The sequence below is a fragment of the Haliotis rufescens genome, unplaced genomic scaffold (assembly GCF_023055435.1).
Source record: "Haliotis rufescens isolate VD_foot unplaced genomic scaffold, xgHalRufe1.0.p SCAF_51, whole genome shotgun sequence".
NCBI lineage: Eukaryota > Metazoa > Mollusca > Gastropoda > Lepetellida > Haliotidae > Haliotis > Haliotis rufescens.
In genome coordinates, this window is record NW_025964235.1 from 2741445 (window position 1) to 2760709 (window position 19265).

General features: G+C 43.2%; 1 protein-coding gene across 7 annotated transcripts in view; it reads right to left on the reverse strand.

The window, feature by feature from the left end:
• Positions 1–8156: 8156 nt before the first annotated feature.
• Positions 8157–19265, reverse strand: part of LOC124128355 (SPARC-related modular calcium-binding protein 1-like) — a 120860-nt gene continuing 109751 nt past the window's right edge. For all 7 annotated transcript variants that reach the window (XM_048384865.1, XM_048384870.1, XM_048384869.1 and 4 more), the window contains 5 exons: positions 19019–19115; positions 18234–18318; positions 11501–11663; positions 10865–10918; positions 8157–9986 (listed from right to left, as the gene is read on the reverse strand). In XM_048384865.1, the coding sequence (XP_048240822.1) occupies positions 9970–9986; positions 10865–10918; positions 11501–11663; positions 18234–18318; positions 19019–19115 (416 nt within the window). In that variant the 3' untranslated portion in view covers positions 8157–9969. The remainder of the gene's footprint in view (positions 9987–10864; positions 10919–11500; positions 11664–18233; positions 18319–19018; positions 19116–19265) is intronic.

Sequence of the window (19265 nt, forward strand, 5' to 3'; positions counted from 1 at the left end):
TCACCTACTACTTGGTGTTGTATCGACTACTTGGTGTTTCATCTACTACTTGGTGTTGTATGTACTACTTCGTGTTGCATCTACTACTTGGTGTTGTATCTACAACTTGGTGTTGCATCAACTACTTGGTGTTGCATCTACTACTACTTGGTGTTTCACCTACTACTTGGTGTTGTATGTACTACTTGGTGTTGCACCTACTACTTGGTGTTGCATCTACTACTACTTGGTGTTGCATCTACTACTACTTGATGTTGCACCTACTACTTGGTGTTGCACCTACTACTTGGTGTTGTATGTACTACTTCGTGTTGCATCTACTACTTGGTGTTGTATCTACTACTTGGTGTTGTATCTACTACTTGGTGTTTCATCTACTACTTGGTGTTGTATGTACTACTTGGTGTTGCATCTACTACTTGGTGTTGTATCTACTACTTGGTGTTGTATGTACTACTTGGTGTTGTACCTACTACTTGGTGTTGCACCTACTACTACTTGGTGTTGTATCTACTACTACTTGGTGTTGTATCTACTACTTGGTGTTGTATCTACTACTTGGTGTTGCACCTACTACTACTTGGTGTTGCACCTACTACTTGGTGTTGCACCTACTACTACTTGGTGTTGCATCTACTACTACTTGGTGTTGTATCTACTACTTGGTGTTGTATCTACTACTTGGTGTTGTATGTACTACTTGGTGTTTCACCTACTACTTGGTGTTGGATCTAGTACTTGGTGTTGTATGTACTACTTGGTGTTGTATCTACTACTACTTGGTGTTGCATCTACTACTACTTGGTGTTTCACCTACTACTTGGTGTTGTATGTACTACGTGGTGTTGCACCTACTACTTGGTGTTGCACCTACTACTTGGTGTTGTATCTACTACTTGGTGTTGTATCTACTACTTGGTGTTTCATCTACTACTTGGTGTTGTATGTACTACTTCGTGTTGCATCTACTACTTGGTGTTGTATCTACTACTTGGTGTTGCACCTACTACTACTTGGTGTTGTATCTACTACTACTTGGTGTTGTATCTACTACTTGGTGTTGTATCTACTACTTGGTGTTGCACCTACTACTACTTGGTGTTGCACCTACTACTTGGTGTTGCACCTACTACTACTTGGTGTTGCATCTACTACTACTTGGTGTTGTATCTACTACTTGGTGTTGTATCTACTACTTGGTGTTGTATGTACTACTTGGTGTTTCACCTACTACTTGGTGTTGCATCTAGTACTTGGTGTTGTATGTACTACTTGGTGTTGTATCTACTACTACTTGGTGTTGCATCTACTACTACTTGGTGTTGCACCTACTACTTGGTGTTGTATCTACTACTACTTGGTGTTGTATCTACTACTACTTGGTGTTGAATCTACTACTAGTTGGTGTTGCATCTACTACTTGGTGTTGTATCTACTATTTGGTGTTGCACCCACTACTTGGTGTTGCATCTACTACTACTTGGTGTTTCACCTAGTACTTGGTGTTGTATGTACTACTTGGTGTTGCACCTACTACTTGCTGTTGTATGTTCTACTTGGTGTTGCACCTACTACTTGGTGTTGCATCTACTACTTGGTGTTGCATCTACTACTTGGTGTTGCATCTACTACTACTTGGTGTTTCACCTACTACTTGGTGTTGTATGTACTACTTGGTGTTGCACCTACTACTTGGTGTTGTATGTACTACTTGGTGTTGCACCTACTACTTGGTGTTGCATGTACTACTACTTGGTGTTGCATCTACTACTACTTGGTGTTGCATCTACTACTTGGTATTGTATCTACTACTTGGTGTTGCATCTACTACTTGGTGTTGTATCCACTACTTGGTGTTGTATCTACTACTTGGTGTTGTATCTACTACTTGGTGTTGTATCTACTACTTGGTGTTGTATCCACTACTTGGTGTTGTATCTACTACTTGGTGTTGTATCCACTACTTGGTGTTGTATCTACTACTTGGTGTTGTATCTACTACTTGGTGTTGTATCAACTACTTGGTGTTGCACCTACTACTTGGTGTTGCATCTACTACTACTTGGTGTTGTATCTACTACTTGGTGTTGCATCTACTACTTGGTGTTGCATCTACTACTACTTGGTGTTGCATCTACTACTACTTGGTGTTGCACCTACTACTTGGTGTTGCATCTACTACTACTTGCTGTTGCACCTACTACTTGGTGTTGCATCTACTACTACTTGGTGTTGTATCTACTACTTGGTGTTGCATCTACTACTTGGTGTTGCATCTACTACTACTTGGTGTTGTATCTACTACTTGGTGTTGTATCTACTACTTGGTGTTGTATCTATTACTTGGTGTTGCATCTACTACTGCTTGGTGTTGTATCTACTACTTGGTGTTGCACCTACTACTTGGTGTTGCATCTACTACTACTTTGTGTTGTATCTACTACTTGGTGTTGTATCTACTACTTGGTGTTGTATGTACTACTTGGTGTTGTATCTACTACTTGGTGTTGTATGTACTACTTGGTGTTGTATCTATTACTTGGTGTTGCATCTACTACTGCTTGGTGTTGTATCTACTACTTGGTGTTGCACCTACTACTTGGTGTTGCATCTACTACTACTTTGTGTTGTATCTACTACTTGGTGTTGTATCTACTACTTGGTGTTGTATGTACTACTTGGTGTTGTATCTACTACTTGGTGTTGTATCTACTACTTGGTGTTGTATGTACTACTTGGTGTTGTATGTACTACTTGGTGTTGCATCTACTACTTGGTGTTGCACCTACTACTTTGTGTTGCATCTACTACTACTTGGTGTTGCATCTACTACTACTTGGTCTTGCATCTACTACTACTTGGTGTTGCATCTACTACTACTTGGTGTTGTATCTACTACTTGGTGTTGCACCTACTACTTGGTGTTGCATCTACTACTACTTGGTGTTGCACCAACTACTACTTGGTGTTGCATCTACTACTACTTGGTGTTGCATCTACTACTACTTGGTGTTGCATCTACTACTACTTGGTGTTGTATCTACTACTTGGTGTTGCATCTACTACTACTTGGTGTTGTATCTAATACTTGCTGTTGCAGCTAGTACTTGGTCTTGCAGCTAGTACTTGGTCTTGCATCTACTACTTGGTGTTGCATCTACTACTACTTGGTCTTGCATCTACTACTACTTGGTGTTGCATCTACTACTTGGTGTTGCATCTACTACTACTTGGTGTTGCATCTACTACTACTTGGTGTTGCATCTACTACTACTTGGTGTTGCATCTACTACTACTTGGTGTTGTATCTACTACTTGCTGTTGCATCTACTACTACTTGGTGTTGTATCTACTACTTGGTGTTGCACCTACTACTTGGTGTTGCATCTACTACTACTTGGTGTTGTATCTACTACTTGGTGTTGCATCTACTACTTGGTGTTGCATCTACTACTACTTGGTGTTGCATCTACTACTACTTGGTGTTGCACCTACTACTTGGTGTTGCATCTACTACTACTTGGTGTTGTATCTACTACTTGGTGTTGCACCTACTACTTGGTGTTGCATCTACTACTACTTGGTGTTGTATCTACTACTTGGTGTTGCACCTACTACTTGGTGTTGCATCTACTACTACTTGGTGTTGCACCTACTACTTGGTGTTGCATCTACTACTACTTGGTGTTGTATCTACTACTTGGTGTTGCACCTTCTACTTGGTGTTGCATCTACTACTACTTGGTGTTGCATCTACTACTACTTGGTATTGTATCTACTACTTGGTGTTGCATCTACTACTACTTGGTGTTGTATCTACTACTTGGTGTTGCATCTACTACTACTTGGTGTTGTATCTACTACTTGGTGTTGCACCTACTACTTGGTGTTGCATCTACAACTACTTGGTGTTGTATCTACTACTTGGTGTTGCATCTACTACTTGGTGTTGCATCTACTACTACTTGGTGTTGCATCTACTACTACTTGCTGTTGCACCTACTACTTGGTGTTGCATCTACTACTACTTCGTGTTGTATCTACTACTTGGTGTTGCATCTACTACTTGGTGTTGCATCTACTACTACTTGGTGTTGTATCTACTACTTGGTGTTGTATCTACTACTTGGTGTTGTATCTATTACTTGGTGTTGCACCTACTACTTCGTGTTGTATCTACTACTTGGTGTTGCACCTACTACTTGGTGTTGCATCTACTACTACTTGGTGTTTCACCTACTACTTGGTGTTGTATCTGCTACTTGGTGTTGTATCTACTACTACTTGGTGTTGTATCTACTACTACTTGGTGTTGTATCTACTGCTTGGTGTTGTATCTACTACTACTTGGTGTTGTATCTACTACTTGGTGTTTCACCTACTACTTGGTGTTGTATCTACTACTTGGTGTTGCATCTACTACTACTTGGTGTTGCACCTACTACTACTTGGTGTTGCATCTACTACTACTTGGTGTTGCATCTACTACTACTTGGTGTTGCATCTTCTACTACTTGGTGTTGCATCTACTACTTGGTGTTGCACCTACTACTACTTGGTGTTGCATCTACTACTACTTGGTGTTGCATCTACTACTACTTGGTGTTGCATCTACTACTTGGTTTTGCACCTGCTACTTGGTGTTGCACCTACTACTTGGTGTTGTATCTACTACTTGGTGTTGCACCTACTACTTGGTGTTGCATCTACTACTTGGTGTTGTATCTACTACTTGGTGTTGCACCTACTACTTGGTGTTGTATGTACTACTTGGTGTTGCATCTACTACTTCGTGTTGCATCTACTACTTGGTGTTTGACCTACTACTTGGTGTTGCACCTACTACTTGGTGTTGTATCTACTACTTGGTGTTGCACCTACTACTTGGTGTTGCATCTACTACTACTTGGTGTTTCACCTACTACTTGGTGTTGTATGTACTACTTGGTGTTGCACCTACTACTTGGTGTTGTATCCACTACTTGGTGTTGTATCCACTAATTGGTGTTGCATCTACTACTACTTGGTGTTGCACCTACTACTTGGTGTTGTATGTACTACTTGGTGTTTCACCTACTACTTGGTGTTGCATCTACTACTTGGTGTTGTATCTACTACTTGGTGTTTCACCTACTACTTGGTGTTGCATCTACTACTTGGTGTTGCATCTACTACTTGGTGTTGTATGTACTACTTGGTGTTTCACCTACTACTTGGTGTTGCACCTGCTACTTAGTGTTGCATCTACTACTTGGTGTTGCACCTACTACTTGGTGTTGTATGTACTACTTGGTGTTGCACCTACTACTTGGTGTTGTATCTACTACTTGGTGTTGCACCTACTACTTGGTGTTGCATCTACTACTACTTGGTGTTGTATCAACTACTTGGTGTTGCACCTACTACTTGGTGTTGTATGTACTACTTGGTGTTGTATCTACTACTTGGTGTTGCACCTACTACTTGGTGTTGTATCTACTACTACTTGGTGTTGCACCTACTACTTGGTGTTGTATGTACTACTTGGTGTTGTATCTACTACTTGGTGTTGCACCTACTACTTGGTGTTGTATCTACTACTTGGTGTTGTATCTACTACTTGGTGTTGTATCTACTACTTGGTGTTGTATCTACTACTTGGTGTTGTATCTACTACTTGGTGTTGCATCTAGTACTTGGTGTTGCACCTACTACTTGGTGTTGCATCTACTACTACTTGGTGTTGCATCTACTACTTGGTGTTGCATCTACTACTACTTGGTGTTGCACCTACTACTTGGTGTTTATCTACTACTTGGTGTTGTATGTACTACTTGGTGTTGTATGTACTACTTGGTGTTGCACCTACTACTTGGTGTTGTATCTACTACTTGGTGTTGTATCTACTACTTGGTGTTGTATCTACTACTTGGTGTTGTATGTACTACTTGGTGTTGCACCTACTACTTGGTGTTGTATCTACTACTTGGTGTTGTATCTACTACTTGGTGTTGCACCTACTACTTGGTGTTGCATCTACTACTTGGTGTTGTATGTACTACTTGGTGTTGTATCTACTACTTGGTGTTGCACCTACTACTTGGTGTTGTATGTACTACTTGGTGTTGCATCTACTACTACTTGGTGTTGCATCTACTACTACTTGGTGTTGCATCTACTACTTGGTGTTGTATCTACTACTTGGTGTTGCATCTACTACTTGGTGTTGTATCCACTACTTGGTGTTGCATCTACTACTTGGTGTTGTATCCACTACTTGGTGTTGTATCTACTACTTGGTGTTGTATGTACTACTTGGTGTTTCACCTACTACTTGGTGTTGTATCTACTACTTGGTGTTGCACCTACTACTTGGTGTTGTATCTACAACTTGGTGTTGTATCCACTACTTGGTGTTGTATCTACTACTTGGTGTTGTAAGTACTACTTGGTGTTTCACCTACTACTTGGTGTTGTATCTACTACTTGGTGTTGCACCTACTACTTGGTGTTGTATCTACTACTTGGTGTTGTATCTACTACTTGGTGTTGCACCTACTACTTGGTGTTTCACCTACTGCTTGGTGTTGTATGTACTACTTGGTGTTGCATCTACTACTACTTGGTGTTGCATCTACTACTACTTGGTGTTGCATCTACTACTTGGTGTTGTATCTACTACTTGGTGTTGTATCTACTACTTGGTGTTGTATCTACTACTTGGTGTTGCATCTACTACTTGGTGTTGTATCCACTACTTGGTGTTGTATCTACTACTTGGTGTTGCATCTACTACTACTTGGTGCTTCACCTACTACCACTTGGTGTTGTATGTACTACTTGGTGTTGCATCTACTACTACTTGGTGTTGCATCTACTACTACTTGGTGTTGTATCTACTACTACTTGGTGTTGTATCTACTACTTGGTGTTGCATCTACTATTTGGTGTTGCATCTACTACTTGGTGTTGCATCTACTACTTGGTGTTGCATCTACTACTTGGTGTTGTATCCACTACTTGGTGTTGCATCTACTACTTGGTGTTGTATCCACTACTTGGTGTTGTATCTACTACTTGGTGTTGTATGTACTACTTGGTGTTTCACCTACTACTTGGTGTTGTATCTACTACTTGGTGTTGCACCTACTACTTGGTGTTATATCTACTACTTGGTGTTGTATCCACTACTTGGTGTTGTATCTACTACTTGGTGTTGTAAGTACTACTTGGTGTTTCACCTACTACTTGGTGTTGTATCTACTACTTGGTGTTGTATCTACTACTTGGTGTTGCATCTACTACTACTTGGTGTTTCACCTACTACCACTTGGTGTTGCACCTACTACTTGGTGTTGTATCTACTAATACTTGGTGTTGCATCTACTACTACTTGGTGTTGCATCTACTACTTGGTGTTGTATCTACTACTACTTGGTGTTGTATCTACTACTTGTTGTTGCATCTACTACTTGGTGTTGCATCTACTACTTGGTGTTGCATCTACTACTTGGTGTTGCATCTACTACTACTTGGTGTTGCATCTACTACTACTTGGTGTTGCATCTACTACTACTTGGTGTTGCATCTACTACTACTTGGTGTTGCATCTACTACTTGGTGTTGCATCTACTACTACTTGGTATTGCATCTACTACTACTTGGTGTTGCATCTACTACTACTTGGTGTTGCAGCTACTACTTGGTGTTGCATCTACTACTTGGTGTTGTACCTACTACTACTTAGTGTTGCATCTACTACTTGGTGTTGTACCTACTACTACTTAGTGTTGCATCTACTACTTGGTGTTGTACCTACTACTACTTAGTGTTACATCTACTACTTGGTGTTGTACCTACTACTACTTAGTGTTGCATCTACTACTTGGTGTTGTACCTACTACTACTTAGTGTTGCATCTACTACTTGGTGTTGTACCTACTACTACTTAGTGTTGCATCTACTACTTGGTGTTGTACCTACTACTACTTAGTGTTGCATCTACTACTTGGTGTTGCCTCTACACACATGACGACATCCCTCTGTATGATGTCCTGGCCTTGGAAAAGATTTTTAGATTTATTAGACCTTAGACTCCCGTGTTTGAAGTATGAAGTAACTACACACAGGCAAGGTATTGGTTAACGTTTGAAGCTACCTAAAATGGAAAACGGAGAAAAAGTTTAAATTTTATTCAGATTTCAACAACAAAAACATGTGAGAAATCGCTGCTCCACTCCTATTCACAAAGACTGGAAGATACATCACGTGACAATCACGTGACCCCAATCGGGCTCGTGCAATTGACAGACAATAGAATACAACACATTCGCCACGGACACAAGTTAAAATGACAGTTACAACATGGTCACAATTTGAATTGATAGCCCCAATGTGATCACGGTTAAGGGGGCAGTTTTAATGTGATCACGCGTTAAACTGATAGATACAAAGTGATCATTTGTTATGTTGATAGTTATAAATGTGATCACATGATAAATTGACATATATAAAGTGATGACATTTTATATTGACGTATACAAAGCGATCATACGTTAAGTGGACAGTTCCATTGTGATCACATGTTATGTTGACAGTTACAATCTCATCACACGTTAATTTGACAGAAACAAATAGATCACAATTAAGGAATCGCTTAAGATATACAGAAAAGAAGCACATGTGTCCTTCACGGCAGAAATATATTTAATATTACTCTAAACGTGACAGACTGTGCCTGGACAGATATAGATAACAATTTCAAAGCATTCTTATGAAGCAATAACTCGCTAAGCGCAAAAGGCGAATGTGTATGTGGGCGGCGACTTGAGGCGACGACAGGGGTTAGGAAGTGTCACATCTTCAAACAATAGGAAACAGCTTCACCACAAACCTACTTGGTGCAGTGTCCAGGATTGCCATGGTGCACAGGTCAGCCTGGTGATTTGACAGACGTCGGACACGGGCGACGTGAAACTCACTGGGCAATCCGTCAGATGTAACCCTCTCAATTAGTTCTAACATTTTGAATGTGCAACAGAAAACATTTGAGATTGATGTTTACCGGTTCTCTGGCAATGCCACGCCAGGATGTTCAAGCTACGTCTGCAGCTGTGGGTTTATGGTGTCACGAATCAGTCCTACAACTACCGGTATACGGACACAGCCGATTATGTGACGTCATCATACATATACTAATGTATGAAAACAGCCACATCTGTGACGTCATCATACATGTATGGACAAACGGACATCTTGGATTTCAATACGATCGTATGACAATGTATATTCAACATAAGCTATGTCACGTGGAAACAGGATACACAATATTCAAACTATTTAAATCCTTGGCGGAGAAGCTGTGGGTAGACACTCATCACATGTCCTCTGAGTCGTGTTGGAACACAGGCCACCGACAGAAAGCCTTTTACAAAATACTTTTCTTTAAGATAATGGATATTTCTAACTGGTTCGCAAACGAACACCACACATGTGCACATGGATTTCACACAGGAGCAATCAGTAATTGTTCAAAAAGTGCATGATCGGCTTGCTTGTTCCCTCTTGTCGTGGAGGCAGTTGGCGTCGGTGCAGGCATCATTGTCGTCGTCAACATCACCAGCGTTGCAAGTCAGTGACACCCCATGGTTGTCCCGCCTCCAGGCACATGTGTATAATGATGGCCATATATACACGCCACTACTGCAATGAAGTGATAAGGCCGGTCCGTTGTGTCTAACACCCTGGGGGATGACCACTTTCCAAGCACCTGCTTTGTCCATACCTCAACATGTCTCTCCTTATTGTATGTCACGCCCTATCACAGGACAGTTCACTGCCGCCTTGTCAACAGAGGCCCGAGCTTCACAATACGCCACACTGCCACACAATATTGCCAAGGTCTCATACAATGATGCAAGCACCGAGTGTCAGCTACTGCACATGCGCACCGCTCGGACCGGAAATAGCAGGTAGTCTCCGGGCAAGCCCTCATGTCAACTGATCCACTGAAAAGAGAGGGGCAGAGTGAGCATACTTTTCTGAAGCGTTGTAATATCACTGAGAAACTGCTTTTTTCCGAAATACCCTAAATTTAGACAGATAGTTACTATTTTCTTAAATAGAATGAGAGATTGTTTCGCTATCGCCGCCGAAGATTAGAAATTTTGAGATTCATTTGTCGAAAATTAATAGAGAGGAAAAGACGGGGATGTTGACGGAAACGAGAGTGAGGCTTGCCCGGAGAGGGAGGTCGTCAAGGGGAGGTTAACCACAGTGAATTTCTGTGAAGGTTCATGCAGAGGTGAGAGGTCATGCAGAGGTGAGGGGTCATGCAGGAGCAGGGATCGAGGCGGGTGGTAGCAGGGGAAGAAGGAACGGCAGCAGGGACGGCATCCCACCTCATCTCTGTGACACAGCAGGCAATATGATACACGTGCAGAGTAACACGTGCCTGCCGGCGAGATCTTGTGCAATAAATAAATGTTATGGTAACTCCCAGCAGGCACTCTATTGACAAGGCAACAACAAAACCATTCTAAAACGAAATAAGTTATATGCACTCTATAAATTACATACAGTACACCTGTGTACCGGCCTGAGGCGCGTCTGCACGACTAGTTCAACACTGACGCACATCTACAACTAAGGCCTGGAAGGCATTTGGCGAACAGAATCGCCGGAACAGGGTGGCAGTCTCGCATGGCAGTCATTCAGAGTGACGGATCACGGTGCAGGATAGTTCGGCGAGATTTCCACTCACAACCAACTCATTTACAGTCTGTGTGTACTTTCGGTTGGGTCAGAGCGCAGGGGTATCTGGGAGTGATGTCAATACCCTGATGTATACCACTACCGTCACATCATCGATCGTGGAGGTACTTACTAAATGGATTTTTCTTGCCGCGGCGGTCCACCCCGGGCAACACGTTATAATTATCTGGAACAAACAAACATGCCGATACAAAACACAAGACACCAGCGAAGACAAAGTTAGGTTCGAGATAAGACCCCCGTTGCGATGCCACCATTCTCGATTTTCCACTGCCTCACTATCTCTATTTCAATGTGCCCAGAACTGCCGGGGTGAGCGAATGAGTAAATAGTGTTTCCGTAACAAAACAATAATATGACAACCCCAAACCCCAAACAGTCTTATTTATATCTTATTATATTTCCGGTGTAGACCCCGCAGGCTTTTGTGTACAACCATATGGCAATGTACACACGAGTGTACACTATATACGTGTAAGAAATAGCATATTAACATTACACATAGTACCTATTAATAATCGTATTTCAGATTCCTTTACAAACCTAAGGCTACAGGATCTTTCCACATTTGCATACTGCAAAGTACAATTTCTACATTCCCGCAGAATATTAAACTGCCGTCCACGCTTAATTTCTAAATTGATATTATAAATATTGTTAGCGTAGACTAAATATTTTTCTCTTAGAATATGTTAACAGATACAAGACGTGCAGCTCCGCCCCCTTGAGTACAGTAGGATGGGTTTACCCTTGCGATTGAGACCAAGACAGTCTTTCCACTCGTCGAATTCCACTCGCTGATCGCTGTTCGCGTCGCAATAGCGGAGGAAGTTTCGCCGACACTTGCGAGGATATTTCTTATTTTTCAAGTTAGTTTTCCGCAATTTTTTCCATTCTTTCCTCTCCAGGATCTGAAACAAGGGACAAATGACACATAATGCCCCTGCATGCCGAGCGCCTGGCGGGGTCACAGCAAGTACCATAGTTTAACGTCTTTTGGTCTGACGCCGCCGGGGATAGAATCACGACCTTCGGACGGATGCTCTACCACCAGACCACGGACGAGGTCGGAGGATGGCATTCATCTTATTCAGGCGAGAAGCTCCTCTCTGGGTTTTTTTTCTAGGCAGCGTGTCAATCGCAGCATTACATCGCGGTGCCACTATCTCGCCCTTAACACCTTCAGGATAGGATAATTTGTGTTTTCTCAGCCTAGGCTCAACTCAGGAATGAAGCGGGCTGCGATAAGAGAAGAAATTACGAGCAGACAACTGCTGCGAGACATCTAGAGCTGGAAGCAATAACCAACAGACAACTGCTGCGAGACATCTAGAGCTGGAAGCAATTACCAAAAGACAACTGCTGCGAGACATCTAGAGCTGGAAGCAATTACCAGGAGACAACTGCTGCGAGACATCTAGAGCTGGAAGCAATTACCAGGAGACAACTGTTGTGAGGCATCTAGAGCTGGAAACAGTTACCAACAGACAACTGCTGCGAGACATCTAGAGCTGGAAGCAATTACCAGCAGACAACTGCTGCGAGACATCTAGAGCTGGAAGCAATTACCAGGAGATAACTGTTGTGAGAGATCTAGAGATGGAAGCAATTACCAGCAGACAACTGCTGCGAGACATACAGGATGACATACACACAGAGGTAGACATACACACAGAGGTGGACATACACACAGAGGTGGACATACATACAGAGGATGGACATACATACAGAGGTGGACATACATACAGAGGACGGACATATATACAGAGGGTTGACATACATACAGAGGGTGGACATTCATACAGAAGTGGACATACATACAGAGGACAGACATACATACAAAGGTGGACATACATACAGAGGATGGACATACATACAAAGGTGACATATTTACAGAGGTGACATACATACAGAGGGTGGACATACATACAGAAGGTGGACATACATACAGAGGGTGGACATACATGCAAAGGTGACATACATACAGAGGGTGGACATACATACAGAGGGGGGACATACATACAGAGGGTGGACATACATACAGAGGGTGGACATACATACAGAGGACGGACATACATACAGAGGGTGGACATACATACACAGGTGGACATACATACAGAGGGTGGACATACATACAGAGGGTGGACATACATACAGAGGGTGGACATACATACACAGGTGGACATACATACACAGGTGACATACATACAGAGGGTGGACATACACACAGAGGGTGGACATACACACAGAGGGTGGACATACATACAGAGGGTGGACATACATACAGAGGGTGGACATACATACACAGGTGGACATACATACACAGGTGACATACACACAGAGGGTGGATATACATACAGAGGGTGGACATACATACAGAGGGTGGACATACATACAGAGGGTGGACATACACACAGAGGTGGGCATACATACAGAGGATGGACATACATACACAGGTGGACATACAGAGGGTGGATATACATACAGAGGTGGACATGCATACAGAGGACGGACATACATGCAAAGGGTGGGCATACATACAGAGGGTGGACATACATACAGAGGTGGACATACTAATAGAGGACGGACATACATACAGACGGTGGACATACACACAGAGGGTGGACATACATACACAGGTGGACATACATACAGAGGACGGACATAGATACAGAAGTGGACATACATACAGAGGTGGACATACATACACAGGTGGACATACATACAGAGGTGACATACATACAGAGGTGGACATACTAATAGAGGACGGACATACATACAGACGGTGGACATACACACAGAGGGTGGACATACATACACAGGTGGACATACATACAGAGGACGGACATAGATACAGAAGTGGACATACATACAGAGGTGGACATACATACACAGGTGGACATACATACAGAGGTGACATACATACAGAGGGATGAAGTACACACAGAGGTGGACATACACACAGAGGGTGGACATACATACAGAAGTGGACATACATACAGAGGTGGACATACATACAGAGGGTGGACATACATACAGAGAACGGACATACATACAGAGGTGACATACATACAGAGGTGGACATACATACAGAGGACGGACATACATACAGAGGACGGACATACATACACAGGTGGACATACACACAGAGGTGGACATACACACAGAGGGTGGACATACATACAGAAGTGGACATACATACAGAGGTGGACATACATACAGAGGGTGGACATACATACAGAGAACGGACATACATACAGAGGTGACATACATACAGAGGTGGACATACATACAGAGGACGGACATACATACAGAGGACGGACATACATACACAGGTGGACATACACACAGAGGGTGGACATACATACAGAAGTGGACATACATACAGAGGGGGGACATACACACAGAGGGTGGACATACATACAGAGGTTGGACATACATACAGAGGTGACATACATACAGAGGTTGGACATACATACAGAGGTGACATACATACAGAGGTGGACATACATACAGAGGGTGGACATACATACAGAGGTTGGATATACATACAGAGGTGACATACATACAGAAGTGGACATACATACAGAGGTGACATACATACAGAAGGATCACGTACATACAGAGGTGGACAAACATACAGAGGGTGGACATACATACAGAGAACGGACATACATACAGAGGTGATATACATACAGAGGTGGACATACATACAGAGGACGGACATACATACAGAGGACGGACATACATACACAGGTGGACATACATACAGAGGTGGACATACATACAGAGGTGGACATACATACAGAGGTGGACATACATACAGAGGACGGACATACATACACAGGTGGACATACACACAGAGGGTGGACATACATACAGAAGTGGACATACATACAGAGGGTCGACATACATACAGAGGACGGACATACATACAGAGGTGGACATACATACACAGGTGGACATACATACAGAGGTGGACATACATACAGAGGACGGACATACATACAGAGGTTGGACATACATACAGAGGTGACATACATACAGAGGTGACATACATACAGAGGGTGGACATACATACAGAGGGTGGACATACATACAGAGGGTCGACATACATACAGAGGTGGACATACATACACAGGTGGACATACATACAGAGGTGGACATACATACAGAGGACGGACATACATACAGAGGTTGGACATACATACAGAGGTGACATACATACAGAGGTGACATACATACAGAGGGTGGACATACATACAGAGGGTGGACATACATACAGAGGGTCGACATACATACAGAGGTGGACATACATACACAGGTGGACATACATACAGAGGTGACATACATACAGAGGTGACATACATACAGAGGGTGGACATACATACAGAGGGTGGACATACATACAGAGGTTGGACATACATACAGAGGTGACATACATACAGACGGTGGACATACATACAGAGAACGGACATACACACAGAGGTTACATACATACAGAGGGTGGACATACATACAGACGGTGGACATACATACAGAAGTGACATACATACAGAGGTTGGACATACATACAGAGGTGACATACATACAGAGGTGGACATACATACAGAGGGTGGACATACATACAGACGGTGGACATACATACAGAGGTGACATACATACAGAGGGATGACGTACATACAGAGGTGGACATACATACAGAGGGTGGACATACACACAGAGGGTGGACATACATACAGAGGTTGGACATACATACAGAGGTGACATACATACAGAGGTTGGACATACATACAGAGGTGACATACATACAGAGGTGGACATACATACAGAGGGTGGACATACATACAGAGGTTGGATATACATACAGAGGTGACATACATACAGAAGTGGACATACATACAGAGGTGACATACATACAGAAGGATCACGTACATACAGAGGTGGGCAAACATACAGAGGTGGACATACATACAGAGGTTGGACATACATACAGAGGTGGACAAACATACAGAGGTGGACATACATACAGAGGTTGGACATACATACAGAGGTGACATACATACAGACGGTGGACATACATACAGAGGTGACATACATACAGAGGGATGACGTACATACAGAGGTGGACATACATACAGAGCGTGGACATACACACAGAGGGATGACGTACATACAGAGGTTGACATACATACAGAGGGTGGACATACATACAGAGGTGGAAAAACATAGAGGGTGGACATACATACAGACGGTGGACGTACATACAGAGGTGGACATACATACAGAGGGTGGACATACATACAGAGGTGGAAAAACATAGAGGGTGGACATACATACAGAGGGTGGACATACATACACAGGTGGACATACATACAGAGGTGACATACATACACAGGTGGACATACACACAGAGGTGGACATACACACAGAGGTGACATACATACAGAAGTGACATACATACAGAGGTGGACATACATACAGAGGTGGACATACATACACAGGTGGACATACACACAGAGGTGGACATACACACAGAGGTGACATACATACAGAAGTGACATACATACAGAGGTGGACATACACACAGAGGTGGAAATACATACACAGGTGGACATACATACAGATTTGACATACATACAGAGGTGGACATACATACAGAGGTGACATACACACACAGGTGACATAAATACACAGGTGGACATAGATACAGAAGTGGACATACATACAGAGGTGGACATACACACAGAGGACGGACATACACACAGAGGTGACATACATACAGAGGACGGACATACACACAGAGGTGACATACATACAGAGGTGGACATACACACAGAGGTGACATACACACAGAGGTGACATAAATACACAGGTGGACATACATACACAGGTGGACATACACACAGAGGTGACATACACACAGAGGTGACATACATACAGAGGTGGACATACACACAGAGGTGACATACACACAGAGGTGACATAAATACACAGGTGGACATACATACACAGGTGGACATACATACAGGGGTGGACATACATACACAGGTGGACATACATACAGAGGTGGACATACATACAGAGGTGACATACATACAGAGGGTGGACATACATACAGAGGTGGACATACATACAGAGGTGGACATACATACAAAGGTGGACATACATACAGAGGTGACATACATACAGAGGGTGGACATACATACAGAGGTGGACATACATACAGAGGTGGACATACATACAGAGGATGGACATACATACACAGGTGGACATACATACACAGGTGGACATACATACACAGGTGGACATACATACAGAGGTGACATACATACAGAGGGTGGACATACATACAGAGGTGGACATACATACAGAGGTGGACATACATACAGAGTATGGACATACATACAGAGGTGGACATACATACAGAGGGTGGACGTACATACAGAGGTGGACATACATACAGAGGTGGACATACATACAGAGGACGGACATACATACAGAGGTTGGACATACATACAGAGGTGACATACATACAGAGGTTGGACATACATACAGAGGTGACATACATACAGAGGGTGGACATACATACAGAGGGTGGACATACATACAGAGGTTGGACATACATACAGAGGTGACATACATACTGACGGTGGACATACATACAGAGGTGACATACATACAGAGGGATGACGTACATACAGAGGTGAACATACATACAGAGGGTGGACATACACACAGAGGGTGGACATACATACAGAGGTTGGACATACATACAGATTTGACATACATACAGAGGTTGGACGTACATACAGAGGTGACATACATACAGAGGTGGACATACATACAGAGGGTGGACATACATACAGAGGTTGGACATACATACAGAGGTGACATACATACAGAAGTGGACATACATACAGAGGTGACATACATACAGAGGGATCACGTACATACAGAGGTGGACATACATACAGAGGTTGGACATACATACAGAGGTGACATACATACAGACGGTGGACATACATACAGAGGTGACATACATACAGAGGGATGACGTACATACAGAGGTGGACATACATACAGAGCGTGGACATACACACAGAGGGATGACGTACATACAGAGGTGGACATACATACAGAGAGTGGACATACATACAGAGGTGGAAAAACATAGAGGGTGGACATACATACAGACGGTGGACGTATATACAGAGGTGGACATACATACAGAGGGTGGACATACATACAGAGGTGGAAAAACATAGAGGGTGGACATACATACAGAGGGTGGACATACATACACAGGTGACATACATACAGAGGGTGGACATACGCCTCCAAAGGGTTGATGACCTGTGAGTGATCTGGAATGATATTGTAAGAGCGGCCACCCTGACCACCTGACTGGCATTGTCTGCCGCTTGACAAACTTGAGACCTACAGTACGGCAGAATACCCACCTGGCGTTGAGAACTCACCCCATTGCTGTTGGCGTCGAGTGTGGCTAGCTTCCACCGGGCGACCATCTCCAACTCGCTCAGTCCCTTCGTCTCCAGGGGCGACCTACAACGCCACCGGTTATTTTTGTTTCTTTGTAATTCCAAGCATCGAGTAGTTCTAACCAAATACTACAGCTACAGACCGCTTTTCTCAGCTTCAAGGAATGTTCAAGCCAAAACGCAGCAATGGAAACAAGTTCCACACACTGTGTATGACGAGACGAGCCAACGCTTTAGCCTTTTACTCTCACAGTGAGTGAGTGAGTGAGTGAGTGAGTGAGTGAGTGAGTGAGTGAGTGAGTGAGTGAGTGAGTGAGTGAGTGAGTGAGTGAGTGAGTGAGTGAGTGAGTGAGTGAGTGAGTGAGTGAGTGAGTGAGTGAGTGAGTGAGTGAGTGAGTGAGAGAGAGTATGGTTTTACGCCGCTTTTAGCAATATTCCAGCAATATCACGGCGGGGGACACCAGAAATGGGCTTCACACTGGTACCCATGTCGGGAATCGAACCCGGGTCTTCAGCGTGACGAGCGAACGCTTTAACCACTAGGCTACCCGACCGCCCCTTTTACTCTCACAGACTCACATTGTTCTCTATTATACCACTTTGTCTGTTCGTTTCACTGACAATTTTTATCATGTGTTTAAATGATTGAGATAAGATGTACATATTGGAATAGCTCGCCCCTCTGTGCATTTTACGGTTTCGTCAGCATTCTGCCGGACGAGACTTTTTATAATTTGGTGTGGGGATTATTTGACTCATTGGACCTGATAGCTGATGCATTGGCTCCCTGGGCCCTCTTCTCCTCGCTCAGGTCGGCCATCAGGTCAGCAAGGAAGCGGCGCTTCTGGCTCAGCGGGCAACCTGCAACGACATACGCGCCTACAACCACAGTACACACACGTACACACACGTACACATCTCGTATACTGTACGCCTTTGTTCTTCTGGTTACTCGAGACGTTGTTCCCCTAAATATTCAACCCCGTTCCCCTGTCCACATAATCCCCATGT